Below are 25,349 nucleotides of genomic sequence, written 5' to 3'. Positions count from 1 at the left end.
CAATCATGCCTGGCACCACAGCAGGCCAAAAGCTGGACCTCTCCAAGCTCACAGATGAGGAGGCCAAACATGTTTGGGCCGTCGTCCAGCGAGACTTTGACCTGAGGAAGAAGGAGGAGGACAGACTGGGGTAAGTTAAACAGATCAAATATATGTTTTGTTTCTGTTTGATAAAGATCTGTCTGTCGGCGGACAAACATTCAGCTCCTTTCATGCTGAAGGATTCAGGACCAACCTCCCTTTTGAGTCCCACAGCTTTTTCTTTTTTAGTGGGATTTTTTTAGAGTAATGTCAGACTTCATTATGTTTTATCACAGTGTGCTCTCATATTTTGTTGGGAATTCATGCTGTGTTAATTCTGCTCCTAAAATCACCCCTCTGTGAATTCAGTATCATAATAAATAAGTGTTTTTCTTGTCAAAACATGGATAGAATTATTTCTATCGCTTTATTTTGTATTCCAAATGTTAGCATGCTAAGGTAAGATTGTGACCAAAATTAACATTGTGCCTCCTACAGAGCATGTTAACATTTTAATTCACCCTTCGCTAAGCCCCTCCCTTGAACGGCCACTGTCCAATCCTACATTAGCAACAGTAGCTAGGCGCAGGAGGCCTGTCAAGCTTTTAGAACAACGAGAAATGCCGAAACTGTGTGCATATGGAATCTGCAATTCCGACCGCAGATATCCTCAAAGTTTAGTCAGATTTTTTCGCTTTTCCGAAGCCAAAAACTCGAGAGGAGAGATGTCGGACATGGATTATAAATTGTGGAAGACAGTCAACTGGTCTCTGCTTGTGATCCTGTCTGGCCTTCGCTACCACCACCGATGCGACCACCACCAGCCTTTATTTTACCAGCCCTTGGTTTGTGCCATTGTTGAGGCGAACTTGTACAGGATTTTGTTGGGCTTTCCTGTTGTGACTTTAGGAGATCCAGTGTTTGGATCAAGCCCACGGTATGAGAGCAATATCCTGATGCGCTTTAAACAAAATGTAAAAGTGGGATAATTTAGTTTTGCTAGCAATGGGCTAAAGCATACAATATAATGAAAGTTATAGGGAGTCATAACTAAACATTAGCTTAAAATAAAACAATATATTGACTCACCCTGCTGTGCAAGAACATTGTCGTCTTCATTCTCAACACTCAGCTGACTAATTATATTCTGGACGTCCTTTCTGTCGACTTCTCTCTGATATTTGGGAACTATTTTTCCAGAATTTCCCTTGGACCATCTCTCACTGTTGTAGTTGAAAACACTTGAAATATTTACTTGCCTGTGCAAAAGCTTGACAAGCGTAGCAACAGTAAACAAGGGAGGCTGGACTTAACGTCAATTTTCAGCGTGCTAGCATTAGCAATTAGCTCAAAGCACTGCTGCTCACGGAGCCCCAACAGAGCCGTTAGCATGTATAATGACTGGCCACAACAAAGCCATGTAACTTTGAATAACAAGAATATACAATATATTATTATATGAAATAAACCAAATAAGCATTAATCAAATGAAAACATTAACTGAATATTTAAGGCATGAGTTGTGGAAATCTGCAGAGTCAGTGCCACCTGGCCACACCTTTGGCCAGCCATTAGGTCAGTACACTGGACATTTGTGTTTTGTATTTGTATTGTACACCATGTCCAGTATTTGTTTCATCAGCTCATCATTGTATCACGTCAGCGTAAACAAGACAAGCATTCATATAACACGGTAATCAAATATCCTGTCTTCAAAGCCGTACTGCTCTATAATTGGTTTTCTGTTGGGGTTTTTTTTTGAGAGAGAAGAAGTCTTTTCTTTTAGTCGGAACTATGCTGAACTGTTATGATGTCTCCTTGGTGATAGTAACTAATGGATGGGTTACATGAGACCTCTTCTCCTTCTCCTCTTCAAGACAGGACATAACGATTTGGAAACCTTCAACAGCAGCAGCTTGGTCAGCAGCCAAACCCTTCAAAATAAAACCATCTAGGTGCCCCTTTAATGTCAATATTGCACATGCAGGTCAACCCAAAAATAATAAATATGCAACATCCACCCAGACTTTCGTTATAAAGTAATCATGTTAGCGATAGTAAATGAGCAGGGTCCGTTAGCCTTTCAAAATAAAGCTTTTACAGAAACACATTTTATCAGTTTACCTGGTTAAAGTGTGACCTAAACAGCAAACCAAAACAAGTTATTGGCAGCATATCTAATTACATTAAGCAAAATAGTTCCAGACTTTTCAACACGTCTTGTAGTTCCTTCAGTGCTTTTGTGTCTGCATGTTAATGATAAAGATTCCTTCTTGACTACGACCTCCATTTGGGAGAAAAAAGGAGAGAAGAGGACTTAATCAAAGATTCATCAAACATATATTTTCACATGCTGTTTATTATGGAAGATTCAACACTTGATGCTCATTGCAGAGCCGTCTGAGTTTATGAGCTTCTTTCACAAAAACAGAGCCGTCCTTTAAATTTCAAACACTTGGTTGCGGTCCCTTCCAAAGTTCCTCTTCAGCTTTTTGTTTTCTGTTGAAATGAGCCGTTGTTTGCCGCTGAGGCAACTGTTGTTTTCCTCCAGGGCGCCTGAAAGCTTTAAATAGGTTCAGATCTTCATGTGGTTTACATATAAAACTGTCACGCCTGAGTCCTGTCAAACCACATGTGTTGGATTATAACTTATATAACTTATTTTGGCAAAGCTATGGCAAAGCTTTGTTTTGCTTCAAGTCTGCCAAAACGTCAACGCCAGACGTCATTTCATTTTCTAAGTGTTATATTTTTATCATTAAGTGTGCTTCAGTTTTTATTTACCATCATAGAGGATTTATTCAAAAATAAAAGACGAATCTTTTACTTCTTGCCACAATACTTTAAATATCCTCATGTCTATTATCACCCATTGCAAAGGGTCGATAGCAATCTACTTCCTAGTGTGGGGGCGAAGTATCATTCAAGAAATGATTAAATTAAATTCAAAGCTGCAGTAATCAATATTTGTTTACTAAAGATGGATTAATGTACAATATGTGATGTGATGATGAACCATAAACAACTAGTGTTCACAGTAGACATGACAACTATAATGATAATATATCAAAGCTGTGGGCTGCTCACAGCTACAAGGTTCCTGGTTCGAATCCCTGTTCGGACAAAATGGGCCTTTCTGTGTGGAGTTTGCATGTTCTCCCCGTACATGCGTGGGTTCCCTCCGTGTGCTCTGGCTTCCTCCCACAGTCCAAACACATGCTCGTTAAGCCCAGTTCAAGATCAATGATTCGCAACGCAACAAAACAGTTTTAGAATGTTGCAGAGAAAATTGCAGCGGTGTGAACTGGTTAGTTGCAGAACGTCTGAAGCCGTTGCCCAGAGTTGCAGAAAATTTGACTTGTCAAATGTCCAAATGCAGTTTTAGAAGTGAATGACGTACCTATTTCACTTCAGCAAATCAGGAAACAGCACAAATTGGCGTAGGCACCCTGTCTCTGGCGCTGCAGTAACCAAAGACAGCTCCAGATCCTCTCTTTCCAAACTCTCTGTCTTCAATGTTTATTAATCAACGTTACAGATAACATTGTGACCACGTCACTGTCACTGTCATCCACTTGTTTTTATAACCATAACAGAAATCCAGCTAGTTAATTCATGTAACCTGGGCCTAATACTAACGTTATAGTATTAATGCAGGTATAGTGGGGTATGTCAGTGCGTTGTTGCTATGGAGACGATCAGCTGTGTCTGTGTGCGTTCTGTTGCTTTGGTGTGAACGACCCAGTTTTAGAACGTTCAGATGTCGAAGGATTCTTTTGGCAGTTGCATCCAGACTCATTGCGAATCATTGATCTGAACTGGCCTTTAGGTTCATTGGTGACTCTAAAATTGCCCATAGGTGTGAATGTGAGCGTGAAAGGTTGTCTGTCTCTGTGTGTCAGCCCTGTGATTGACATGCGATCAGTCCAGGGTGTGCCCCGCCTCTCGGCCATTAACAGCTGGGATAGGCTCCAGCCCCCCCGCAACCCTGAACAGGGTAAGCAGTATAGATAATGCATCGATGGATGTCAATGCTGTGCTTTTGCTTGTTCTGCTGCCCCCTGCAGGCAAAAAATGAATTTGTTATGCAGCTTTAAACTTGAACTCCTATCTATCTGTCTATCCGTCCTCATCAAACAAAATTAAACAACAGTTTTATTTAAAAAGGCTCTTGGTCTGATAATACTCTTATCCACTTTTCCACAAAGCTAATGTGCTAGTGGGTGTGTGTGTTTGTGTCTGTGTGTCTGCCAGTGTGTGCAAGTTTATCTTTTTATCTCTCTCTCATTCAAACTGTAAGACAGAGAACACAAGGTAAAACTGGGTTAAGACTGTAACAGGAAGTTCATTAACTTTAGGGAGGTTTTAATATGTGCTGACAGACGTGGTGTGAAAATCACCGTGTTTGGGAACAGGAGAACAGTCGAACAGTCAGTAAATTGTGTCTTCTTTGCCGTCTGTGTCTAAGTGAACGTCTGGCGGCTGCACCCAGATTCCTGAACTCTGCCAGCTAAGCAGAAACTCTGCAGCGACTGCTTTTAATCAAACACTCAGGAAATACTTTAGTTTGTTACTTTGTAAAACTGCCCAGAAAATCTAGAACTCATCTAATGGTTAAAGTGTTTAACTAAATGTTGTGACCTCCACTTTCTTCAGCATAAAAGCAGAAGGAGACACAATCTCATTTAACACAAATTGTTATATTGCCAACGCCTCTGATCTCTTTGAACTCTCAGTTCTGTTGTGTACTTTTCATCCAAAACAAGTTAAACAAACGTAGGTTTCCCAACATTTACAGTTGCATAAATGAATCTTCCTAGTGTCTAATACGACCCACAGAAGTGTTTTCCACTCACGACAGGCAAAACAACACATGGTGAATGTTGTAAAACGGTTGTGGTTTGGTCAGGTTCAGGAATCAAATCTACTAAAAGATCGTGGTTTGGGTTAAAATAAATACACTCCTTACGTACGAGACAGACGTGACAATATGCACGTCACTTAAAAGAAGTCCACGTTGACTTCTGGTTTCATAAAGACTTGAATGTTGATCTCTTGGTGAAAGTGCTGTTTGTTTGACCAGTCTGTCACCGCCCACAACCACCCTAAACACACTTCAATACTAAAATACTACATGATCTGAGTCAGTATGTATCTGCAATCATTTACGCCACCCAACTATAAGCAAAATGTGTTGCAATGAGTTGTTGCATAAATGACATCTATGTTTTATTTTGTTGTGTGGACGTTGTGGTGTGGCGCTGCAGGGAGGTGCAGTGGTTAGCACTGTTGCCTCTCAGCTAGAAGGTTCCTATTTCGAGTCCCTGTTCAGACCTGGGACTTTCTGTGTGGACATTTATGTGCATGCGTGGGTTCCCTCCAGGTACTCCGGCTCCCTCACACAGTCTAAAGACATGCTCGCTACGTCCATTGGTGTGAGCGTGAAAGGTTGTCTGTCTCTGTGTGTCAGCCCTGTGATTTACAGGTGATCAGTCCAGGTGTAACCCCGCCTAATGACAGGTAGGATAGGCTCCAGCCCCCCTGAACAGGACAATTGGTATAGATAATGGATGGATGGATGCATTGATTGTGCATAATGTGAAAGGCAACAGTTTTCAGAAAAGCACTAGTAAACCGACTTTACGCTACAGGCCACACCAAACAGACAAAGTTAACAGTTAACTTAGCATAGATAGATAGACAGACAGACAGACAGACAGACAGACAGACAGACAGACAGACAGACAGACAGACAGAAAGAAATGGGTTTTTATTTACCCTAACAGAAAGTCTTTGACAAAAAACAGAAAATCTAGCTCCTTCAGGAGGCCTGTCATTAAATCTACTAAAGAAAAAGACTATCTTAGCCGGGCCGCTAAACGACTTACCAGCTCAAAAATGTCACCACAAAGTTCGCCTTGGGTCTCCCAGTGCGAGAGACAGAAAGCCTCCTACTCCCAGCATGTGCCACCCGAACTGAACTCCCTGATTCCCTTTGTTCTCCCCTGACGTGTAGATCAGCCCCAGGTGTGTGGCTTCCCACACCTGCACCCAATACTGTCAATTGGGAGTGGGTGGAGCCACATGGCAGAAATGTAGATCCCTCCAATTACCTTGCCCCTCAACCCATTACAATAGATAGATACTTTATTAATACCGAGCAGCTAAAGAGCAAGATGTTTCCCAAAGGAGTGGGTGGAGACCAATGACTGTATATATAGATGGACAACGCGTCTCCATCTGCTCCCATTGTACAAAATTGATGCCAAATAGCCCCTGTGATAGGCGCTGCCATTTTGCGATGGCGACGTCATACGGAGCCAGAGTCTGCGCAGTAGAGATCAGCCGAGTGAAGCGGCCGTAGCCACTTCTGCTAACCCAAACACACACTTAACTTACCGAAAATACAGCAAGAATCCCGCACGCCGGCGTGTTTAACAGCAGAACAGCTTCTTGTGTTGGTCTGAGGTTAACGTTCACAGGTATGGAAACTTCAATGACTGTTGTGATTGTTTTAGTTACGTTTCCACTCGTGGATCTTCCTCCGCTCTGCTCACCCGGAACTGATCGGCTGCAGGAGCCGAATTTGTCAACAGAGCTGTCAATCATCATTTTGACAGCATCAAATAACTAATAAAAAATAAACTTGTCAGAAAATGAACACTTGGACGTAAATCAGCCTGATAATAACTAACTATAATGACAGAAACCATGTTTGAACCTCTGTCGAAAACCCTGGGAAAAAACCCACAGCATATCCCATTCAATAAACTACGGACAACAGTTGCACTTGTCTTTGATATTGGACCTTGCCAGCACTGTATCAGTGCTTGAAAGGGTTGGACGTTCCCTACAGCACGCATCTTCTTTGAATCAAACAGGGGCAGTCTTGTACACCAGCTCTGTGGGATTTGATGTTTCAGAGGAGGGCAGATTTAACAGATATTACTTTTAAAGCACATCGCTAATGGCCAGCAGCTGTATCCGCAGAAGAGGTTATGGGATACTAACAAAGGATCCGATTTATCCCGATGATCTGGGCTATGATTTAAAAAGCATGGCCTCTAAAAAAAAGCTTTAATAAACAATAAGCATCCTCTCATCCTCGGAGGGTGTTTGTGCCAGACTCCACCCACGCTCTGTGACATTTGGGATTTGTTATCTAAAGTGTTCTCTCTGCTACTGTCAGCATCTCGCAGCGCTGAGCGGGGCTGTTACTTTTCCAACAGTCAGCACTAGTTTACTTTTACCTTTTTAAAGTAAAGTTTAAGGTAAAATGTAAGTGATATTATTGCAGCAGTTATAGGCTGCAGACTCAATACTTTTTAACATAAAAAAACTTTTCTTTAACTTGAAAAAAAAGAAACTTTATTGCAATTTCTCCTGACCTCTCAGTGATTACAAGAACAAACAAGCATTGGTTTATATGGAGGAAAACTAATTAAAGACTTGGATAGATGTTTTTGCTTACAGTAATATAATTTTCCAAGATGAACTTGTTCTTAAAAATTGTAAAATTATGACTGTAAGTTGTAATAACTCATCACAACCCATCATTAGTGAGAACTTGATTAAGAACGTCTAACCCTAACCGACCACACTGTTTTAAATATGTCTTCCACAGAACCTAGTTGATGTTTTATGGGGTTTATTTTCGTATACAACTTAAGGCTTCAACAAAACCAGTATTAAGTGTTGCATTCAAGACCACCTAAACTGAAACCAAGCTATGACCAAGGCCAGAATATATTGACACCGAATCAAGACCAATTCTGTGTTCGAAATGCCGTACTATACTAGCAGTACGCTTTGCTTTTGTTTACTTCCGCTTTCTATAAACAAAAAATCTAGAAAGAGTAAACCTACATGTGATGTGCTTTTCACAGAAATCATTGATATATGAGATTAAGTGAAATCAATTAAGTACAAAGCCTGTAATTAATTAGATTCATTTTTTTAATCACCTGACAGCAATAGTTTTGATATGATGTGCATGGTACAACAAACCCTAGAGGAATCACTGCTTTCCCATGCGCCATTGTTGTGTTGACAGTTGCCATGAGAACGCGGACATGCAGACCCCGGCGGGTGTCAATCAGCACGAGATCTCCCACGCCTACTCAGTCCTGAGAAATGGTCTGAACTGCCAAATGAGCCGTTTTTCAACAAGGTTTTCTAGTTGTTCTGAATGTTTATTTTCACTCAGATTTTTGTGGATACTTTATGACAAACTCAACTCTGATATTATATATGTATTTTTGCTATTGAAGCCGAGTTTCCATGCAAGGCCTTTAAGAAAGCTGCAGGTACAGATCATAGGCTGTATAAAAAGATGGACGACATGACAGCTCCCTAAAAGTGAAGCCAAAACATTTCGAGCGCCCCCTGCTGACTGGCTGCAGTATAGCTCATAAAGCCCGCCTCCTCCATGTTAACAGATGGGACATGAGTCAAACTATAAAATCAAAGTACACGCCCGATATATTTTTCTCAAACATGGTTTCTGTCATTATAGTTAGTTCTTATCATGCTGATTTACGTCCAAGTGTTCATTTTTCTAACAAGTTTATTTTTAATTAGTTATTTGATGCTGTCAAAATGATGATTGACAGCTCTGTTGACAAATCCGGCTCCTGCAGCCAATCAGTTCTGGGTGAGCAGAGCGGAGGACGATCTGTGAGTAGAAACGTAACTAAAACAATCACAACAGTCATTGAAGTTTCAAAACCTTTGAACATTAACCTCAGACCAACACAAGAAGCTGTTCTGCTGTTAAACACGCCGGCGTGCGGGATCCTTGCTGTTTTTTCAATAAGTTAAGTGTGTGTTTGGGTTAGTAAAAGTGGCTACAGCCGCTTCACTCGGCGAGATCTACTGCGCAGACTCTGGCTCTGTATGACGTCACCATCGCAAGATGGAAGTGCCTATAACAGGGGCTATTTTGGCCCCCTCCTTATCAATTACGTACAAAGGGAGCAGGTGGAGACGCGTTGTCCATCTATATATACAGTCATTGGTACAGATCTACATCAACATATAAATAGTTTGTTCTTATTTGTAACCACAGAACTAAATATTTCCTGGAGGAGAACTGCAGCTTTTTCTGTCTTTACTGTCTGACTTTTCCATTTTAAAATGTCTTACATAATACTTCCTCAAAGTTGCCAAAAGAAGCCATGTGCTCAATCTGTGTGCTGACAACGATCCCGTCACCCACAGGAGCCAGCCAGCAATTTGACTCACACAGTCTCTACCCAGAACATTAATAAGGTTTATTTTTTTTAAGCTATAAAAACATATTGTGAGAAATGTACCTTCAAATGTATTCCATGTGCTTATTTACTTTGAATCAGAGAGTGATATGAGTAGTATAGGACATGGTTAGCTTAGCTTAGCATAAATACTGAAGTCAAGGGGGAAACGGCAAACCTGGCTCTGTCCAAAGTTCAACAAAACACCAACCAGGGCCTCTAAAGCAGTCTTATTTAATGGGCCCATAAATAAACACAAATGTTAAAAGGACATTTGTGGTTAGGAGGAGTTAATTGTTGGAATTATTTATTGGCAGACGACAGTGTATCCCTCTTCTCTGTAATTCTGTGTGGCCTGGTCAGCTGCAGTGATGTTTAATAAAAGGCACGAGACATGATATTTGTCTCTTTTTGTTTGGACTGTTAATGTTTCATCATACTCAAATCCTTTTTCAGGCCAGTTCTTGCAAAACAATTTCCTGTCTCCAGATCTACATAAAGATTATTCAGTGCTGATTTCTGCAGCCAAAATGGAGTAATATCGTTAGTGTGTCTCTCTGTACAACTACCAGTATACACATGCTGTTAGTTAGCAGGAGACCTATAGTAGTGCATCTATTGTTAAGTATATATATCAGTATCTGTTTAACCTGCCTTCCATAGCAGATGGTGACATGTATGTGCAACAAGTTATATAAAAAAGTAAATACTGGAAACTTCTCTGTGATTTTGTGTGGAGCCCTAAATCAAAAGTTGTCTCTTTGTTTTATTTATTCACACAAAACAATTTTACTGAGTTTTATCGTGTAATTATTCAAAACCACACAGGAGATATGGAGTCAGGGCAAGCTCAATTGTGGTAGCATGTAGCTTGCTGTAGCACATCCGGTAGCTGCCAGGACCTGCCAGGAAAACTGTCAGTAGCAAAAGTCTCCTGCAGCAACCTGCCAGAGCTGTAGTTGCACTTCTGGTGGCTGCCGGGACCTGCCAGTGGAATAGGCTGTAGCTACCATGACCTGCCAGGACCTGCCAAAGCTATAGTGGCACTTCTGGTGGCTGCCAGGACCTTTCAGGGGAACTGCCTGTAGCTACCGTGAACTGCCAGGACCTGCCAGAGCTGTAGTGGCACTTCTGGTGGCTGCCGGGACCTGCCAGTGGAATAGCATGTAGCTACCGTGACCTGCCAGGACCTGCCAGAGCTGTAGTGGCCCTTCTGGTGACTGCCAGGACCTGTCAGGGGAACTGCCTGTAGCTACCGTGACCCTCCCAGAGCTGTAGTGGCACTTCTGGTAGCTGCCGAGACCTGCCAGTGAAATAGCCTGTAGCTCACGTGACCTGCCAGAGCTGGAATTCCAGTGGCAGCCCGACTACTAGCTCCCTGTTACAGCGCAGCTGCCCCAGAGCTTTTGTGAACAAAACTAGCGCAGCACGATAACTATAACTAATTATGTAACTAATTATCATTAGTTCTGGTATCTACTAGTACTAAAAATAGAACTAATAATAGTCCGGTAGCTACCAATAGTGCCGTGGCAGATCTGACAGGTCATGGTGGTTACTGGTAGCTACCAGATGCGCCGCAGCAAGCTACTGCTACCACAGTTGAGCTTGCCCTTGCAGGAGAAATGTTAAGACTCTCTGCAAAGAAAGAGATAAAACTGACAGGGGCCATTTATTTAGCTTTCACTATTGATCTTACAGTAGATGTGAAATGGATGGGTATTTGGAAAAACCTGGAGTGTTTGTTATGTTTCCTTTGCAGCCTTTAGTGTGTCTTAAGAGGTCCTTGTTTTATATTGCATGGCTCAGTTGGCCACCTTATCTCTTAAGCCTTTTTCCTTTTGTATCATGTTTGTTGTCTCATGTTTTTATAAAGCCCTCTGTGGCTTATGTCTGTGATAAGTGCTTCTGAGGATATTTCTAATCTTGTCTTTTTTTCAGGGAGCTGAAGACCAAGCTTGAAAAAGAAGACACCAAGAGAGAGCTGCTGGGCAACCAGAGCAGCCTGACCGAGTCTCACTGTATCCGATGTCTCCAGCCCTTCAAGTTCCTGGTCAACAGCAAGCGTCAGTGTCTGGACTGCCAGCTCTACACCTGCAAGTCCTGCAGCCGCTACAACAAGAAGGAGCAGGGCTGGGTGTGTGATCCCTGTCGCATGGCCAGGTAGGAAAAGACACATTTGAAACTTTAAAACTTTGAGGCCAGAAACTTGGCCGACAGCTGAAAAATCTCACCAATAAAAAAGTAGAGATGTAATTATGATTGCGGACATTTTTGTAACCTCAGCTATTTGAAGACATTTCTTTGTGGTTCGATACTTCATGACAAACCGGGAGTTGTAAGGTCACATTTCAGTTTGCACTCACCTCATTGCGGAAACTGACTTCTTTTACATGCAGCAAATATTCTGGTTTTTGCCCTTATTCAGATATAAAGACAGCAGTGCTTCGTAGGGGTTAACATGTGTAATGCAGCCAAGTGATGATAGCCAAGAACAGTCAAGATCAAAACATCAAATGCTGATTTTAAAGTGTTTGAATATGGTCTGAAACAAACTCGGTGATATGCTTGTGAGACTAAAAGTACACTACTAATTCATTTGTAAGTTGTCAATAACCTAGAAGTGCTGCTTTGAACTTGGCAGCTGATAGAGTACAGCATGTGAGTCATTTGTTTCTGTGTGAAACAGCTCAATCTCTACAGGTCCCTGTGGACCAGATAAACTCATATTCTGTGAGCAGTTCAACGTGTTTTTCCAGCACACTCTGACAGCACATGCAGCGCTGATGGACGTTTTGGCCATTTTTTATTGACACAGCTAAGATCTCCTTTACTGCTCAGACTCTGCTGGATGCAGCGAGAGAACTTTATACAAGCTGCTCATTCCAGCTCCATATGTTACTATTATACTGCTGTTTGCTCAGATGAAGCTTGGAAATGAAACTGATCTCAGCCAGTATCTGGGGCAGCTGTGGCTCAGTGGTTGGAGTCAGTCATCTTTCAGTTGGAAGGTAGTAGGCAGTTCGATCCCCAGCTCCCTCAGTCTACATGTCGAAGTGTCCTTGGGCAAGACACTGAACCCCAAGTTGCTCCCGATGACATAGCCAATGGTGTGTGAATGTGATATGTACTGCAAAAGTGCTTTGAGTGAACGCAATACTAGAAAAGCACGATGTAAGTACAGTCCATTTAACAGTTATCTGGAAAATGTCATGCAATGCATCTCATGCTAAAGCTGCACTCTGCAGTTTGTTTGTTCACCATAGTTCACCACAGTAGTATCTTGCTCTCACTCTGCGTGACCAAAAAGACAGTACTTGTTGGAAATATTTTTTACTCCCAAGGGTGTTTTTTTGTAACTATAGGTTACTGATCTGCATAATGTAGTCATTACATAGACCAGGAATTCCCAAAGTGGGGTGCGCGTGAGGTGTTTAATGTGTTTATTCCACAAAGTCGGATGTTTTTTACTTGTAAATCCTCAAATGGATCCACTTTATGTCCATGTGATCTGTTTCTGAGCCTGTGCATGCGTCAATCTAATTTGTCTTTACTTGTTGGATCGTGTGTAACTCTGTTGCAGTTTGATTCAAATTAGGCGACTGATGTTCCCAATTTCCGTAACCGCTGTAATGTTTGGTAATTGTAATTTAAACTTGGTGACGGCATGTGCGCTTGTTTGTTGCAGTGTAGTTTCAGTTTCAAATGTTGTTATCTGTTGAATATTTTGAATATCTTGATTATTTGTGCAGAATTAAACTTAATGCCTTTAATGTGCTTATAAATAGGCTATGCTTTTTTTGTGTTCAACCCGGTTGGGATGTAGAAGTTTGGGGACTGCTGACATATAAGACGTGGAGGTAGCCTTTTGGTTTTAAATGTAAAGCTAATTTGCACGTGCCTTAAACCTGCATTCTGTCTAATTGCCAGAAGGGGATGACGCCAATGGACAAAGAAGTCCAACTGTATGCAAGTCTACCAAAAAATGTGCCTCCTTTTCAAATAACTTATTACCACAGTAAACATTTCCTAATGACTTTATGGTCTCAAGCTCTAGTTTCAAGTCTCCTTTGACACAGCATGGTGTCCATTTTGGCCCCATTAAGAGTAAAGAAGACAATAGGGCTACCTGTGATGGACAGTTTGCTACAGCGGAGACTTGTAAACCAGGATTGCAGCAAATCAACCTCTTTTCCATATTTGGTCCATTCTGGCTGCACAAAAAACAAGTGCCAAATCTGAGGCTTCAAAACAGCCGTCCACACAGTGTGGTGATTAAGTTACCATGGCTACGTCCACTACTTATATGCAGTGTAACAGATATGTGTATTTTGTCTCTTCCGTTTCCTTTAACAGGGTCCTAAAGATCGGTACTTTGGAGTGGTACCATGAAAACGTTCGTGCCCGATTCAAGCGCTTCGGCAGTGCCAAGGTGATGCGATCGCTCTTCAAGAGGTTGAGCGGAGAACGCAGTCCCTCTCAGAACGACCTTGAAGGTGAGAATGCCAATTTCTTGCTTTTCTGGGAGGTTTTCTCTGAAGCTTTTCAAGAACCACTTTAGTTACAAATTGTCACATATATTTTCTAGCTTGTTTTCATCCTTTATCCACTCGTGAAAAACGGTATGTGGCGAGTAAATGAGTAACACACTTAACTAATTCTGTCCCTGTGGACTTCCATCAAAGAGATTAACCTCACACCGGCTCACAGAAGCTGCTCAGTGTTCAACAGTCAGAAATTGAAGATATTCTGGGCAGCAGCCAACTGGGAGTGTCTGTATGAATGTGAAGCAGTGCTAATCAAAGGTTACAAATGTGGCAGAATATCAGTTCTGCAGGTCAAGGTTTCTTTGAAGGAGCGACCGGAACAAATTTCCATCTGTTCCACTCATTTCTTTACGAGCCCTCGGGAGGTGCTGCAGGTCAGAAGTGTAGTCTGCCAGAGTCGCAGAGCAGCACTGCTAGAAGTCTGCTTGAGCTTACCAGAAGAAATCCCCAATAAATGAAAGGCTTCGAGGACTTTCAACAGATGCAAACTGAACTGTAACTGCAGGGAAAATGTGAATCAGCCTTTTGAATCATTTTCCAGCGACAGGTAATTGCTAAAACATCACAATGGCTAGTGTATCATATGTGAGAATTGTGTCAATGTCCAAGTTCAAATTCAAGCGCAGGAAGCTTTTTTTAAAAGTAAAGACGGCCCACGCGGTCTTTGTGAACCACGTGATGTAAGTGTGTGCACGTAACATTGACATGATTGCGCTGAATGCTCTGCTACCGATGAAACACCTGTGAAAGAGACTAGAGCTACAACCACACAACTACGTTTTCAACACAAACTCCATCTTGTGTTTAGCAGTTTCAGAACTAATATCCGTCCATACCAACACACCTGAAAATGCATATCACATTATCATTCACGTGCACTGAGCATGCACATGCTGGTGTACACTGACACACTCAAAACAGACGCTGGTTATCACCCCTAAAACCACAGCGCTACAACTAGACGCTGAACACAGGAGTCGCTCCAGGAAAAGCTTGTTTCGTGAACATTTAGGCAAAAGTAACATTATACAAGCAGAATTTCACTGCTACCATCAAGCTTGGACAACGAGGTTGCACTGCGTGTTATGAGTTATTTATGTGGCGTTAACTGTTGCCAATCAGTTTTCTTCCGGGCAAAGGTTAAATGGGAACGCACCGCGATTAATAAGAGCAACAAGCAAAAATGGGTTTCTGAGTCACTGTTTCTAAAACGTCTCTGTTTCTATCGCTCCACTCGAGTTTTAAAAAAGGGGTCAGCAACGTTTCCAAACGTCTTGTTTTGGAGGCTCTACAACGCTGCAGTAGTTTGGAAGCAAGCAAAACCGTAGCATCAGTTCTGCTTTTCAATTTGAAAACGTATTAGTATCCCAAGACACTTACTGTAGCTGTTTTCCTCTCATATGTCAGCCACCTGTCTATCAGACCCTTCATTTTTGCGAAATTGAGTCACAAGAATTAAGTTTCCTTTCTCGTTTTCAGATAGGAAGCGGTCATTATCAGGCTGCCAAATCTGTCACAGGGATTTAATCTCCTCCATCTTTCCTGTTTTTCCAGCTCTGGCTCCTCACAGCTGTGCCGAGTGCTGTCACAGACTATACTGTCTCAGGACCTGGACCCGGCTCGGGCCAGGTTCAGCAATGTTCGGTTTTTGTCCTTCACTCAGTCTTTATGGGACATTTATACTGCCTTCTTTACCTCTCGAGACATTATTCACTGGTCCTGTTTATGTTTGCTGCTCATTATTAAAGCCTGATACAGCGATGGTATGGGGCTTTATCAGAACCTTTCCACCACTTTCTTCTCCCTTTTTGAAGTTGCTCACATGGCATCGCTAATATCCTCCTGCCACGCCCAGAGCGCATAAAACAAGTGCCCTTGAAGAGTCAGTTTGAAGCGTTATTATACACAGCAGGTCTCCAAGTGAGATCATAGCACCAGGAGATCAATGAATTATGGGGAGACAGCCGAGACTCCTGGTACTGCTTACGCTGAGTCACCCTGGAGGATTTTGGGAAAGGATACAGAGCGAGTTGGCTTAGCCCAGCGGGCCTTGTGATCATCCAGTCACATGTCTCCCATTCTGCGCCTGGAATTGAAGGACCCAGTCTTTGCAGAGCTTTGCCGACCAGAAGCAGAGAGAGGGAGAGACAAAAAGAGAGAGGGAGAACAAAAGTTTTTTTGTCATGTATTAATGAGGAATCCAGCCAACAGAGTGTGCACAGATGCTGTATGTTTCAAACATCATATATATGCGTGCTAACAGATGCATAATGTTTGAAATGATTAGCAACTCATCACATGCAGACATTCATGTGACCACCTGGATTAAATTCAACATGCATGACTGTACACTCCTCTCTCTCTCTCTCTCTCTCTCGCACACACACACACACACACACACACACACACACATTCTTTGCCTTCTTTTTACAGTAAGTCTTCTGCTGTGGTCCGCTGGGCCCCCAAAGCTCGGAGGGTGTCATCCTATGTGTCCAGTGTCTCTGTGCACAAAGAGTCTCTGTTCATATAGTTAAAAGGGGAGTTTCACACAAATAGGTGTCCAAACCCAGTTTTTCAGTTTAATGGTGCTACTGCTGCTTCTGATTAGCATTTTATGTGGAAAGTAAGGAGTACCAGAAATTATACCAATTTGCAGAGCTATTTATTAGACTAACTGCGGGGCACGATTGCAAACCTACAACCTTATTCATTGTTATTCCAGAAGATGGGGGAGGAGGTTAAAAAAATTAAGTCAGATCCAACAATAATTTTCATTACATTTTAATAGAACAACTAAATAAGCGATGTTTTCCTTATAATGATACACACCACAGTAACAAGACTGAAATACATGAGTACCATCGGGGGGAAAGGTCAGACATTGCAGAGAGAGTCTGCACTGCAGGTTTAATGTTCACCATGTTCTTCATCATTAGTTGACATGTTGGCTACCATCAAAGTTTCTGAGTAATCCACTCCAATAGTTTGAGATACGTTGGGGCGTTGGGGATGGCATTATGACTGAGAACAATGACATAGTATGGGGGAGAATAGACTTGTAACCTCAATATGTCGCAAATCCTGGTGAGACATTTTTAGTTTCTTCCAGTCCAGCTTGAACCCTGTTCAAATGAAATCACTGTTTGGGCACCGATTTTCAGACAATTTGGAGCCACTTTTGGTGAATCAGTGATCAGCGCTGGATCAACAACCACCCAAAGTGAGCGACAACCTTAGAGGGCCCAAGAGTAGACAGTATAGAAGAAGTGGACACAGCAACAGTGACAGTGTCCTAATCCAGGGGCTGCAGTCTACATAAGATGCATCATTCACGGCCTGCGTAGACCATTAACTGAAATGAGACGGTCTGGTCTCCGGAGCATTTCCTGTTTGCGTCACTAGCTGTTTCTGCCGTTACCCTGTGTCACCCAATGCTGCTCCTGTCGCCTAGTAACAGGTAGCTAGCGGGCTTACTATCTAGCATAACTAACGTCACGTAATGTAACCTATTATTTTATAGATAATTTCAAGGGCCCTTTCATGTGTAACACTTGTTATTTGATTGAGTTGAAACCAAAAAACTTTTACGCGGTCGAGGAATACACTTTTAAATGTAAGACTGCGCCATTTCGTTTGAATTGGCGGCCAATGCATCGCCAAATAGGTTGGGCTACGAAGGATGCACCCACTGGATCCTTCGCGGCCTGGGAAAAGGAGGACGCATTTGTCGGCCGCATCTGAAAGATCCATCGAATTGGGACAGCCTTCAACGCTTCACTGTGAGTGAAACAATCGTCCTTCAAATACACCCTTCGAGGGCTGCAGCCCCTGGATTGGGACACAGCTCACATTTTAAGCCTCAAGTTTGGCATTTTGCCTGTCGCCATCTTGTTTTTTTAAAGTTTGGTCCAGAGTGTTGAGCTGGAGAGGAGTCGGGGGCTAGCATCACCAAGTTATCAGCGAGTGCTAGCTTTGTTGGCATCAGTCAGTCACAGTTGGCGTGATAGCAAACAGTCGACTTCCTTGAGTAGCTTTAAATGCAACCAATTGCTGAACATGAGATTTTTCAAGTTGCAATGGTAGCGACTTCTCATCCCTTAAATGGGACCAGGTTGTCCAAAAGAGACCGCCTGCTTTATTGAAGAAGGCTGAGACCTTTAAGTCATTTGGAAAGTGTTTGCTGAGGTGATAAATAAACTGTGAATTAGGCTCATATCCTGATTCACTTGTATACAAGAGTTCTTCTTTTTGTAACTCGTGAAGTCGCCCTCTGCTCGCCATTGGAAAGAATGTAGGTTTAAGGCACTGTTGCAATGGTTTCACTTACAGACCCTTGAATTTAATTCCACTTCTTATATACAGTCTTGAGACCTGAAGGTCCACTATACATCATGTTTTCATAGTGACGGTTCCCTCATATTCCCTAAAGACTTAATCCAGCCGTGTGTGTGGTCCTCCATTTGATCCGTTCTGGAGTTGCAATGATGTTTAAAAACTATAATGCTGCCTTCTTTAAACATTTAGTCAGAAAATCCACTGTCCTTTTTATAAACTGAATGATACTTTGGCTCATTTGAAACACATCCGCAGTATTGAACACTCCCATTAGACTGTTAAAAAGATCCATTGGGACGTCCAGTGTTGGATGTCTCACACATGGGTACAGTGGTTTGGGAACACACCAAAATGTTCTGGTTAGGTTGGCACCGTCAGGGCTCCGCGGGCTTTTATTCACATTGGCAAACCAAGAAAGAGAAGAGCCAGGTTTTAGTCAGGGAGAGTCGGTAAGGTTTAAAACAAGAATTGTGAAAGGCAACGGTCACTATTGTTATATCATTGTCATTACAGGTGGTAGTAGTAATGATAGTTAAGGAGTATTTTGTGTCCATTTGGACATTTTACTCTGTAAATCATGTTTGCAACTAATGTGAGTGATGTGGCAAAAGTCTATAAATCGATTCAAGTTGAAAATGTGCAAAAGTTCAGTCGTTTGCTGTAATGTGCATGAAGCTGATCTGTTATGTCTGTATCTGCTGATCTGGGAAGCTCCTCTTAACCTTTGGCTTCTCCCTGCAGCCTCCAGTCCCTCCGTTCACGTATCCATCTGTATTCAAGAGGAAACTGCGACGCAGAAACTCAATTCACTCATAAACACTCTCATAAAGAGGGACTGAAAAAACACAATGTGCCTTCTTGTTCCTCCTCACACTGTACGGCTCTGCCAGAGGATAATCAAAAGAATCTGATTTGCTGCCTGCAAGATGTACAGTGTGCATCGTGCTGTAAAGAGCTGTAGCTTTAGTCAGCACTGTTAACTTAGTTTGCATACTGTAACTCATAGGTTGCTCACATGGGAGATTTGCACATGCAAACATGCATACATGATTTTGTTCATGCACTGCATTACTTTCCAGAAATCATATGCTTTATTATACTTTAACTTTGTGTTAACACCAACATGTCCGTCTTCTTTATCAGCAGATGGCTATGAGGAGCACAGTATGGACACGGCAGATTCACAACACTACAAAGGGGTATGGAAACTCACTTTATATTCTCTTGTTGTTGAAGAACACGTGTTTCTTCCCTTGTTTGTGCTCTCTAACTAATTGCCTAATCTTTGTTTGCTTGTTGAAAACATGAAATAAACAGGCATCTTGCAGCTATTTTGTAGGCACTTAAGTTTTAGTGAGTTTCTGGCCAGAGGAAAGCGTTCCACTGATATGCATCATAAAACAGGAAGCAGATATCAATTAGTACTCAGACAACAGAACATAAGTATGTGGCACACTGACGATATCTGATTCCCTTCAGTTCCGCTGATTTGTTTCCCCAAACATGTTTCTAATTTAAAAGATTAGGTTAGTTACTTAAATTGCTCCAGCAGGTTAATTTGGTTTGCAGCAGAAGAGAAGGCTTTCGTCTTGACACATTTCACAAACTTAAGTAAATAAATCATTGTTTCTACAGCAACTTTGCAAAGTTGCTATAATTAGTTCATATGAGCGATGGCTGCTGGAATAAAGCTCTTTATACCGCTTTGCTCTACACCTTGGGACTATAAACCTCCGTCAAGATGGAAGACGTTAAAATTTACTGTGCAAGTTGTCGTTTAAATTCAAGTCTGAGATGCAGCCTGTTCCCCAGGCAGCTACAGCTTAACCTAACATCTCTGTAACGTTCAGGGATGCTAGTTTTACAGAGGGGAATTATTGCTCATCAAACAACCCCATTTCATGAAGTTCAAACCAGCATTTTGCATGCACATGTGTTTTGAAAGAACAAAGCGCTAGCAAGGGTCTGCTCTCGTCAGCACTCATCTTTCTCAAGCTGGCAGGTCCATCCTCTGTTGAAGGCCTGAGGTGTTTTCTACGATCTAGCTATGTGATCTAGGCCAGCCCTCATGAGCTGGACTGGAGTGCTTTGACAGCTCATGAAGACTAAGGTTAGACACGGGCCCTGGCAGCAGTCTATTGTGGGTAAATACCAGGCTGTCATACATAATGTACATGAAAGAGTCTAAGTTGAAAGAGGTTCTGGTTCAAGTCCCGAGATGGTAAAAAAGTTGCACTGAGTCCACTGGAATTCATCATCAAACCGAAGCTGCTGTTGTTTATCCCACAGTCTGTGTGTAATGTGGGAGCTAAACGTTGTTTATGTTCAATCACTGCAGAGGCTGCTGAGCAGAACAAAGCCTGACAGGACTCCTGGGCCCTGCTGGCTCTCTGGATGCTCCGTCTGGGCTCCCACACTGACTACTGATTTAGATTTTATTTAAATGTAATACGATTGGACTTCTGATGGTGCGATAAAAAAAGACAGACCATGAACAAGCCAAGGGGAGCTTCCTGCCCGCCCTGTTGGATTTTCACTCAGACACAGTGCCCTCTACTGTTCCACATAGATTACTGCCTTTTGAAACACCACCTTCAGCCTTGTAAGGAATCCTTTCTGTTCTTTTCATCGACTCAGAAAAGTTACAACGAAACTACAGGGCAGTTTTTAGAGCCTGAGGAGATCCAAGGTCTCAGAAGAAGTCCCTCTCTTTTTGGCAACGTGGCCAAAAATTCAATATGTTACATTAAAGGCTCAGTTCTAAACATCTGTTTTTCTTCAAGTACTAAATATTCCCTAGTGTTTTTTTTTAACAACACTTACCCACGTTCTGAAAGGGGTTTTATGTATCTGGATTAAATGATAGCCCTTCTACTGCGTAAAAGGTTTATCATTGTTTCTCTAATCTAAACATCTAAACAATTTAAAGCTGTATTAACAATTATAATGGTGTATATTGATGTGACTGTCCGATACTAAACTAATGCGTTCATATTTTGCTTTTAATTTAAAAAAGGGCAAGAACATGTCTTTTTTTGGCTGCTGTGATTAGAAAGCGCAATTTCAACTTCAGGAGAAGGCTCAAACGAAAAATGCATATCCACATGGTCATTAAAGACTCTAGCGACCCATTGGGATAAGCAGTTGTTATTAACTGTCGTTAAACGAACGGCAGGTATGTCTTTTTCAGAAAGCTGAATGCTTTGTGCCGTGTCTCAAAGAGATGAGAATCCGTGACATGAAAAATCTGGGCTCCTCAGTTCTACACTTTTACTTCTTTGTTTTAATCATCCTTGTTACCTCTTTACCTCTCCTTTCTGTCGGTGACGGTGTTTCCTTTTTGTCTAAGATGAAAAAGGCCAAAAGGCGGCTACCTGTTGATCCCTTTGACTTTGAGCTGGGCCGTAAATACTCCACAGACTCCAGAAGACGGTCACGTCAGGTAAAAGGTCGAACCAGATCTTCCTAAAACCAAACTAATCTGCCTTCACACAAGAGCTCCTCAGTCTGTTTCTTCTTCAGTCTGTTTCTGTTTCCTCTCTTTGGGAAATTGTCTTTGTCTGGTTTGGCAGGACAATATTACATTAGTGTTGAGCACTGTCATTATTCATGACATTCATTTCTGGCTACAATACTCTCATTGTTTACATCCAAGTGTGGATGCTTGTGCACAGATGCTAATACATCATGTCGGCTCACTAACATCAGTTTACCAAATGGAAGGAGAATAAAGTGGCGTGAAACCAAGTCACAATAGCTACATCATTTTGGGAGGGACAGACAATAGTCTCCCCAGTGTTAGGGATAAATCTGATGAACTGTGAAAAACTAGTTTCCATGAGCAGAGGACATGTTGCAGGGTTGGCCACGACTACGACCAAATACCAACGCGCCAATCTGATGCCAGTAAAAAACCTCAACTGTAATCTTATGTAATAAAATGTGTACAGGTTTGGTCCAACAAGTTCTCACTCCAAACTTGTCAAGCACTGCAGCTCGGTCAGAGGTGTTATGCTGCCATTCAGGGTTCAATGGTCAAGTAAGCACATATAAAGATGCCACTTCCAGTTAGTCTTTCAGAAAAAAAGCTTGCTGGCAAATATGTCGCATTTTATGACTTTTGGATATGCAACAATGATTAACTCATGGTGCTAAATGTCCCCAGTTTGGTTTGTTTAGAAAGTCATAATACTTGGCATTAAGAAGCACTCACTTAAGCTATGTGACTAATGAGTTATTTTACTTGTGTGCCCTATTTGACGTAAAGTACTTATGTGACAGTACAACGTAGCTACTGTGTTACATGACTAAAAACTTCTTAAGAGCAGCTCCAGTCATGTTTTAAAACATACAAAATGCTCTGCTTGAAATAATAAATTGTGTCCGATATGTTTTTTCTGCAAAATATGTTTAATTACCAAAAACCCTCCCAAGGCATCTCCTCCTTCTCCCTCATTGAAAAAAGAATTCCCCAATCTGCATAGGCCCCGCCCACTACGCACATTTCCAACCGACCTCTCCGTCGCATAAATAAAACACGTCTCTGCCGTCGTTTAGTGGCAACTTGTTGTAACTCAGCTAGCTTGAAATGTACTAATTAGTAGTAATGTGAACATTAGTAGTGATTTAAAATTACAATGACGGTTACAGCTGGCTCGCACATCGCTGAAGTGGTTGCCATAGGTTACACATAGTGATATGCATAGCGTTACCCTGTCCGTTAACGGGATTGGCTCCTTACGTTTGTGACGTCTCAAACCTGCCAATCTGAAAACGTGTTGTTCAGCCTGTCCTTGGTACACTTCAGTTTAAAAGCAGACAGGCCCAGCCATGGAGATGATGCTGATGTTGTCCCTGATATGTCTTGTAGCACATGAAGAACACCACATGGAGATGTTAACAAGGTTTAACACTTGATTTTCACTGGAGTAGGTCTTTAAAATAAGTCCATCATTGATTTACTTAGTCAGTTCACCTCCTCACTATAGCTGCATTTGAAATGTAATGTAGCAGGAATATGTTAGAATATGAAGCAACCGTAAATGTGACTTTTTTTTTAAACTATAGTCGATAAATGCCAATGCCTTCTTCCACCTTCTTCATCTGATGCGAACGTTCTAGCTCAACCTGAAGCTACATCATTATCTCCTTCGCACTCACCACTCGTCTCTCTCATTCTTAAGGCCCCAGTGTCCCAGGACATCATGGACATGGATGAAGCTTTGAGGGAGTCGAGGCTTGCCGAAGCTGACATGGCCTCTGTTTTCCACCAGATTTTAGTGGAGCAACGCAAAGAGATGGATCTTGGAATGGCTCCACGGCAAGGTAAAGAAAACACGTCTCATTTAAATGGTTTTAAATTACTCAACTAGGAAGCCTACATGGGGGAAGTTACATGTTAGGAAACCCACATATTAGTGTTGGTATGTTAACAAACTTACAAAGCATAAGGAAAATACAGAGAGCTACAATCGTCAACTAGCTTTGATGCAGTTCTCCTAACATGAAATGTGGCCAATGTTACAACGTATAACGTACAAGTCCCCCATTTTTAAATTTACATCGAGGTTCTTTGTAAACTAGCTAATTTTCTTGCTCTTAACACTTGCTAATTTGCTACAATATGTGACTGTTTTGTTCACTAAATTAGCCTGAAAGCTAGTTAGCTAACTGGTTAGCAATGTCAAAACTCTGTTTGCTAACGCTAAAAGACTTAGCTTTTCTCAGCTACTAGATAATTTTCAGTGCTACGCAAACGTTAGCACAGAAACAGAAAACATTACCAGGCTATCCATCAACATTTTACACAGATGTCTTTATATTCTCTCTGATGAGCAACTAAATCGTGCGATGCTACAGCTTTATTCGTTTACAATATCTTTCACTCAATATGTTCAACTCATAACCCTAATGCCTCATTTGAGTGACGGTATGTTTCCTGTTACTTGTCCTTAGCTTCATAGAGCTTCCTGAAAAGATTATCCGTTGCTAACCATGAAATTTAAAACGTTATTTGTACTTTGTCTTCTTGTTCTCACAAAGAAAACCTTGTCTTGCGCTTTTCTTAAAATATAATGCAGATGTGCTCATATTGGATGTTTTAACATTTTGTTCAGAGCCTTAATTAGTTCACTGTGCTGCTCAAAGGCTATCGGCAGCTAACTTCAGCTTTTTAAGATCAAATGCTTTCTTGCATGTTACTCAATGCATGAGAAGATGTCAGCTTTCTATCGACTTACCTTAAATGTCACTTTTAACCTTTCAGTTGTTATTTCAACTAAATCATGCTAATTGTAGATGTGCTGTTTCCTCACAAAAACAGGCAGCACTACATGTTTCTGTGACTTGTTTTTACTCCACTTAGCTTATTAGCTAACTAAATTCCGCTAAGTGTTTTAAGGGAAGCCAAACCTGATTTTACCAATAAAAAAGCCTGAATTGGGCAAAAAGTGTGATGAGATGGTCAACAAAAAGAAGAACACACTATATTCAGTATGGGGTCAACAACATAACAGGACCACATGCACAATGAAACCCAAAATTTAATAGACAAACTAATTATTTGTCATATGTTCAGCTGACGAAGACGGCATGCATGTGATATCATTTTGGCAGAGGATGAAACATCTTCTGTGGCGCCGGTTTAGCTCAGAGGTTAAATCGTGCGTCCCATATACAGAGGCTACAGTCAAAGTAGGCGAGTGGTTAAGTGAGTAACCACAGAACTTATTTTTGCCCAGTGCTTTTTAATCAGATATCTGTGCTGTAAAGGTTGTTGTCAAGAAAAAGTTAATAATTGCTCATTGTATTTTTTTGTTTCTAGACGACCTTGCGTACCCAGACAACCGAACGATCCCGTCCCGCTCCATGTCCCGGCTCAGTTACTCCTCGTGTGGCAGCGGTAGTGCGTTTGGGCCCCGAGACAGCAGCAGCTATCTGCCCGACCTCGATGACTCAGAGGAGGAAGACAACCACTGCCAGTCCTTTCCTCTGTACCAGTCTCACCTGGGCCCCTGCAGCCACACCTCCCAGGAGAGCCTGAACTCATCCAACCCTCCACCACAGGTAGAAAATATGATTCATATCTGTGTGTTGACAGAAGTCTTTGGAGATTATTTTTCACACTTTGCCTGCATTCCACGCTAGGGATGGAGAAATAGATCCACATATCAGACCTATTGGATAAGTAGCACTA

General features: G+C 41.8%; 1 protein-coding gene across 1 annotated transcript in view; it reads left to right on the top strand.

Moving 5' to 3' along the window:
- The first annotated feature begins 5 nt into the window (after window positions 1–5).
- The window catches only part of mlphb (melanophilin b), a 41,405-nt gene continuing 16,061 nt past the window's right edge, over window positions 6–25,349 (top strand). Inside the window, exons 1-7 of the mRNA XM_069663732.1 lie at window positions 6–130; window positions 11,214–11,435; window positions 13,629–13,768; window positions 19,301–19,353; window positions 21,504–21,596; window positions 23,338–23,479; window positions 24,978–25,219. Of these exons, the coding sequence (XP_069519833.1) occupies window positions 6–130; window positions 11,214–11,435; window positions 13,629–13,768; window positions 19,301–19,353; window positions 21,504–21,596; window positions 23,338–23,479; window positions 24,978–25,219 (1,017 nt within the window). The remainder of the gene's footprint in view (window positions 131–11,213; window positions 11,436–13,628; window positions 13,769–19,300; window positions 19,354–21,503; window positions 21,597–23,337; window positions 23,480–24,977; window positions 25,220–25,349) is intronic.

The sequence above is a fragment of the Semicossyphus pulcher genome, unplaced genomic scaffold, assembly GCF_022749685.1.
Source record: "Semicossyphus pulcher isolate SPU_LCO1_2020_fin unplaced genomic scaffold, fSemPul1.0.p SCAF_15, whole genome shotgun sequence".
Taxonomy (NCBI): domain Eukaryota; kingdom Metazoa; phylum Chordata; class Actinopteri; order Labriformes; family Labridae; genus Semicossyphus; species Semicossyphus pulcher.
The sequence above is the reverse complement of the archived record's forward strand: the minus strand, read 5'-3'. Positions and strand labels throughout refer to the sequence as shown.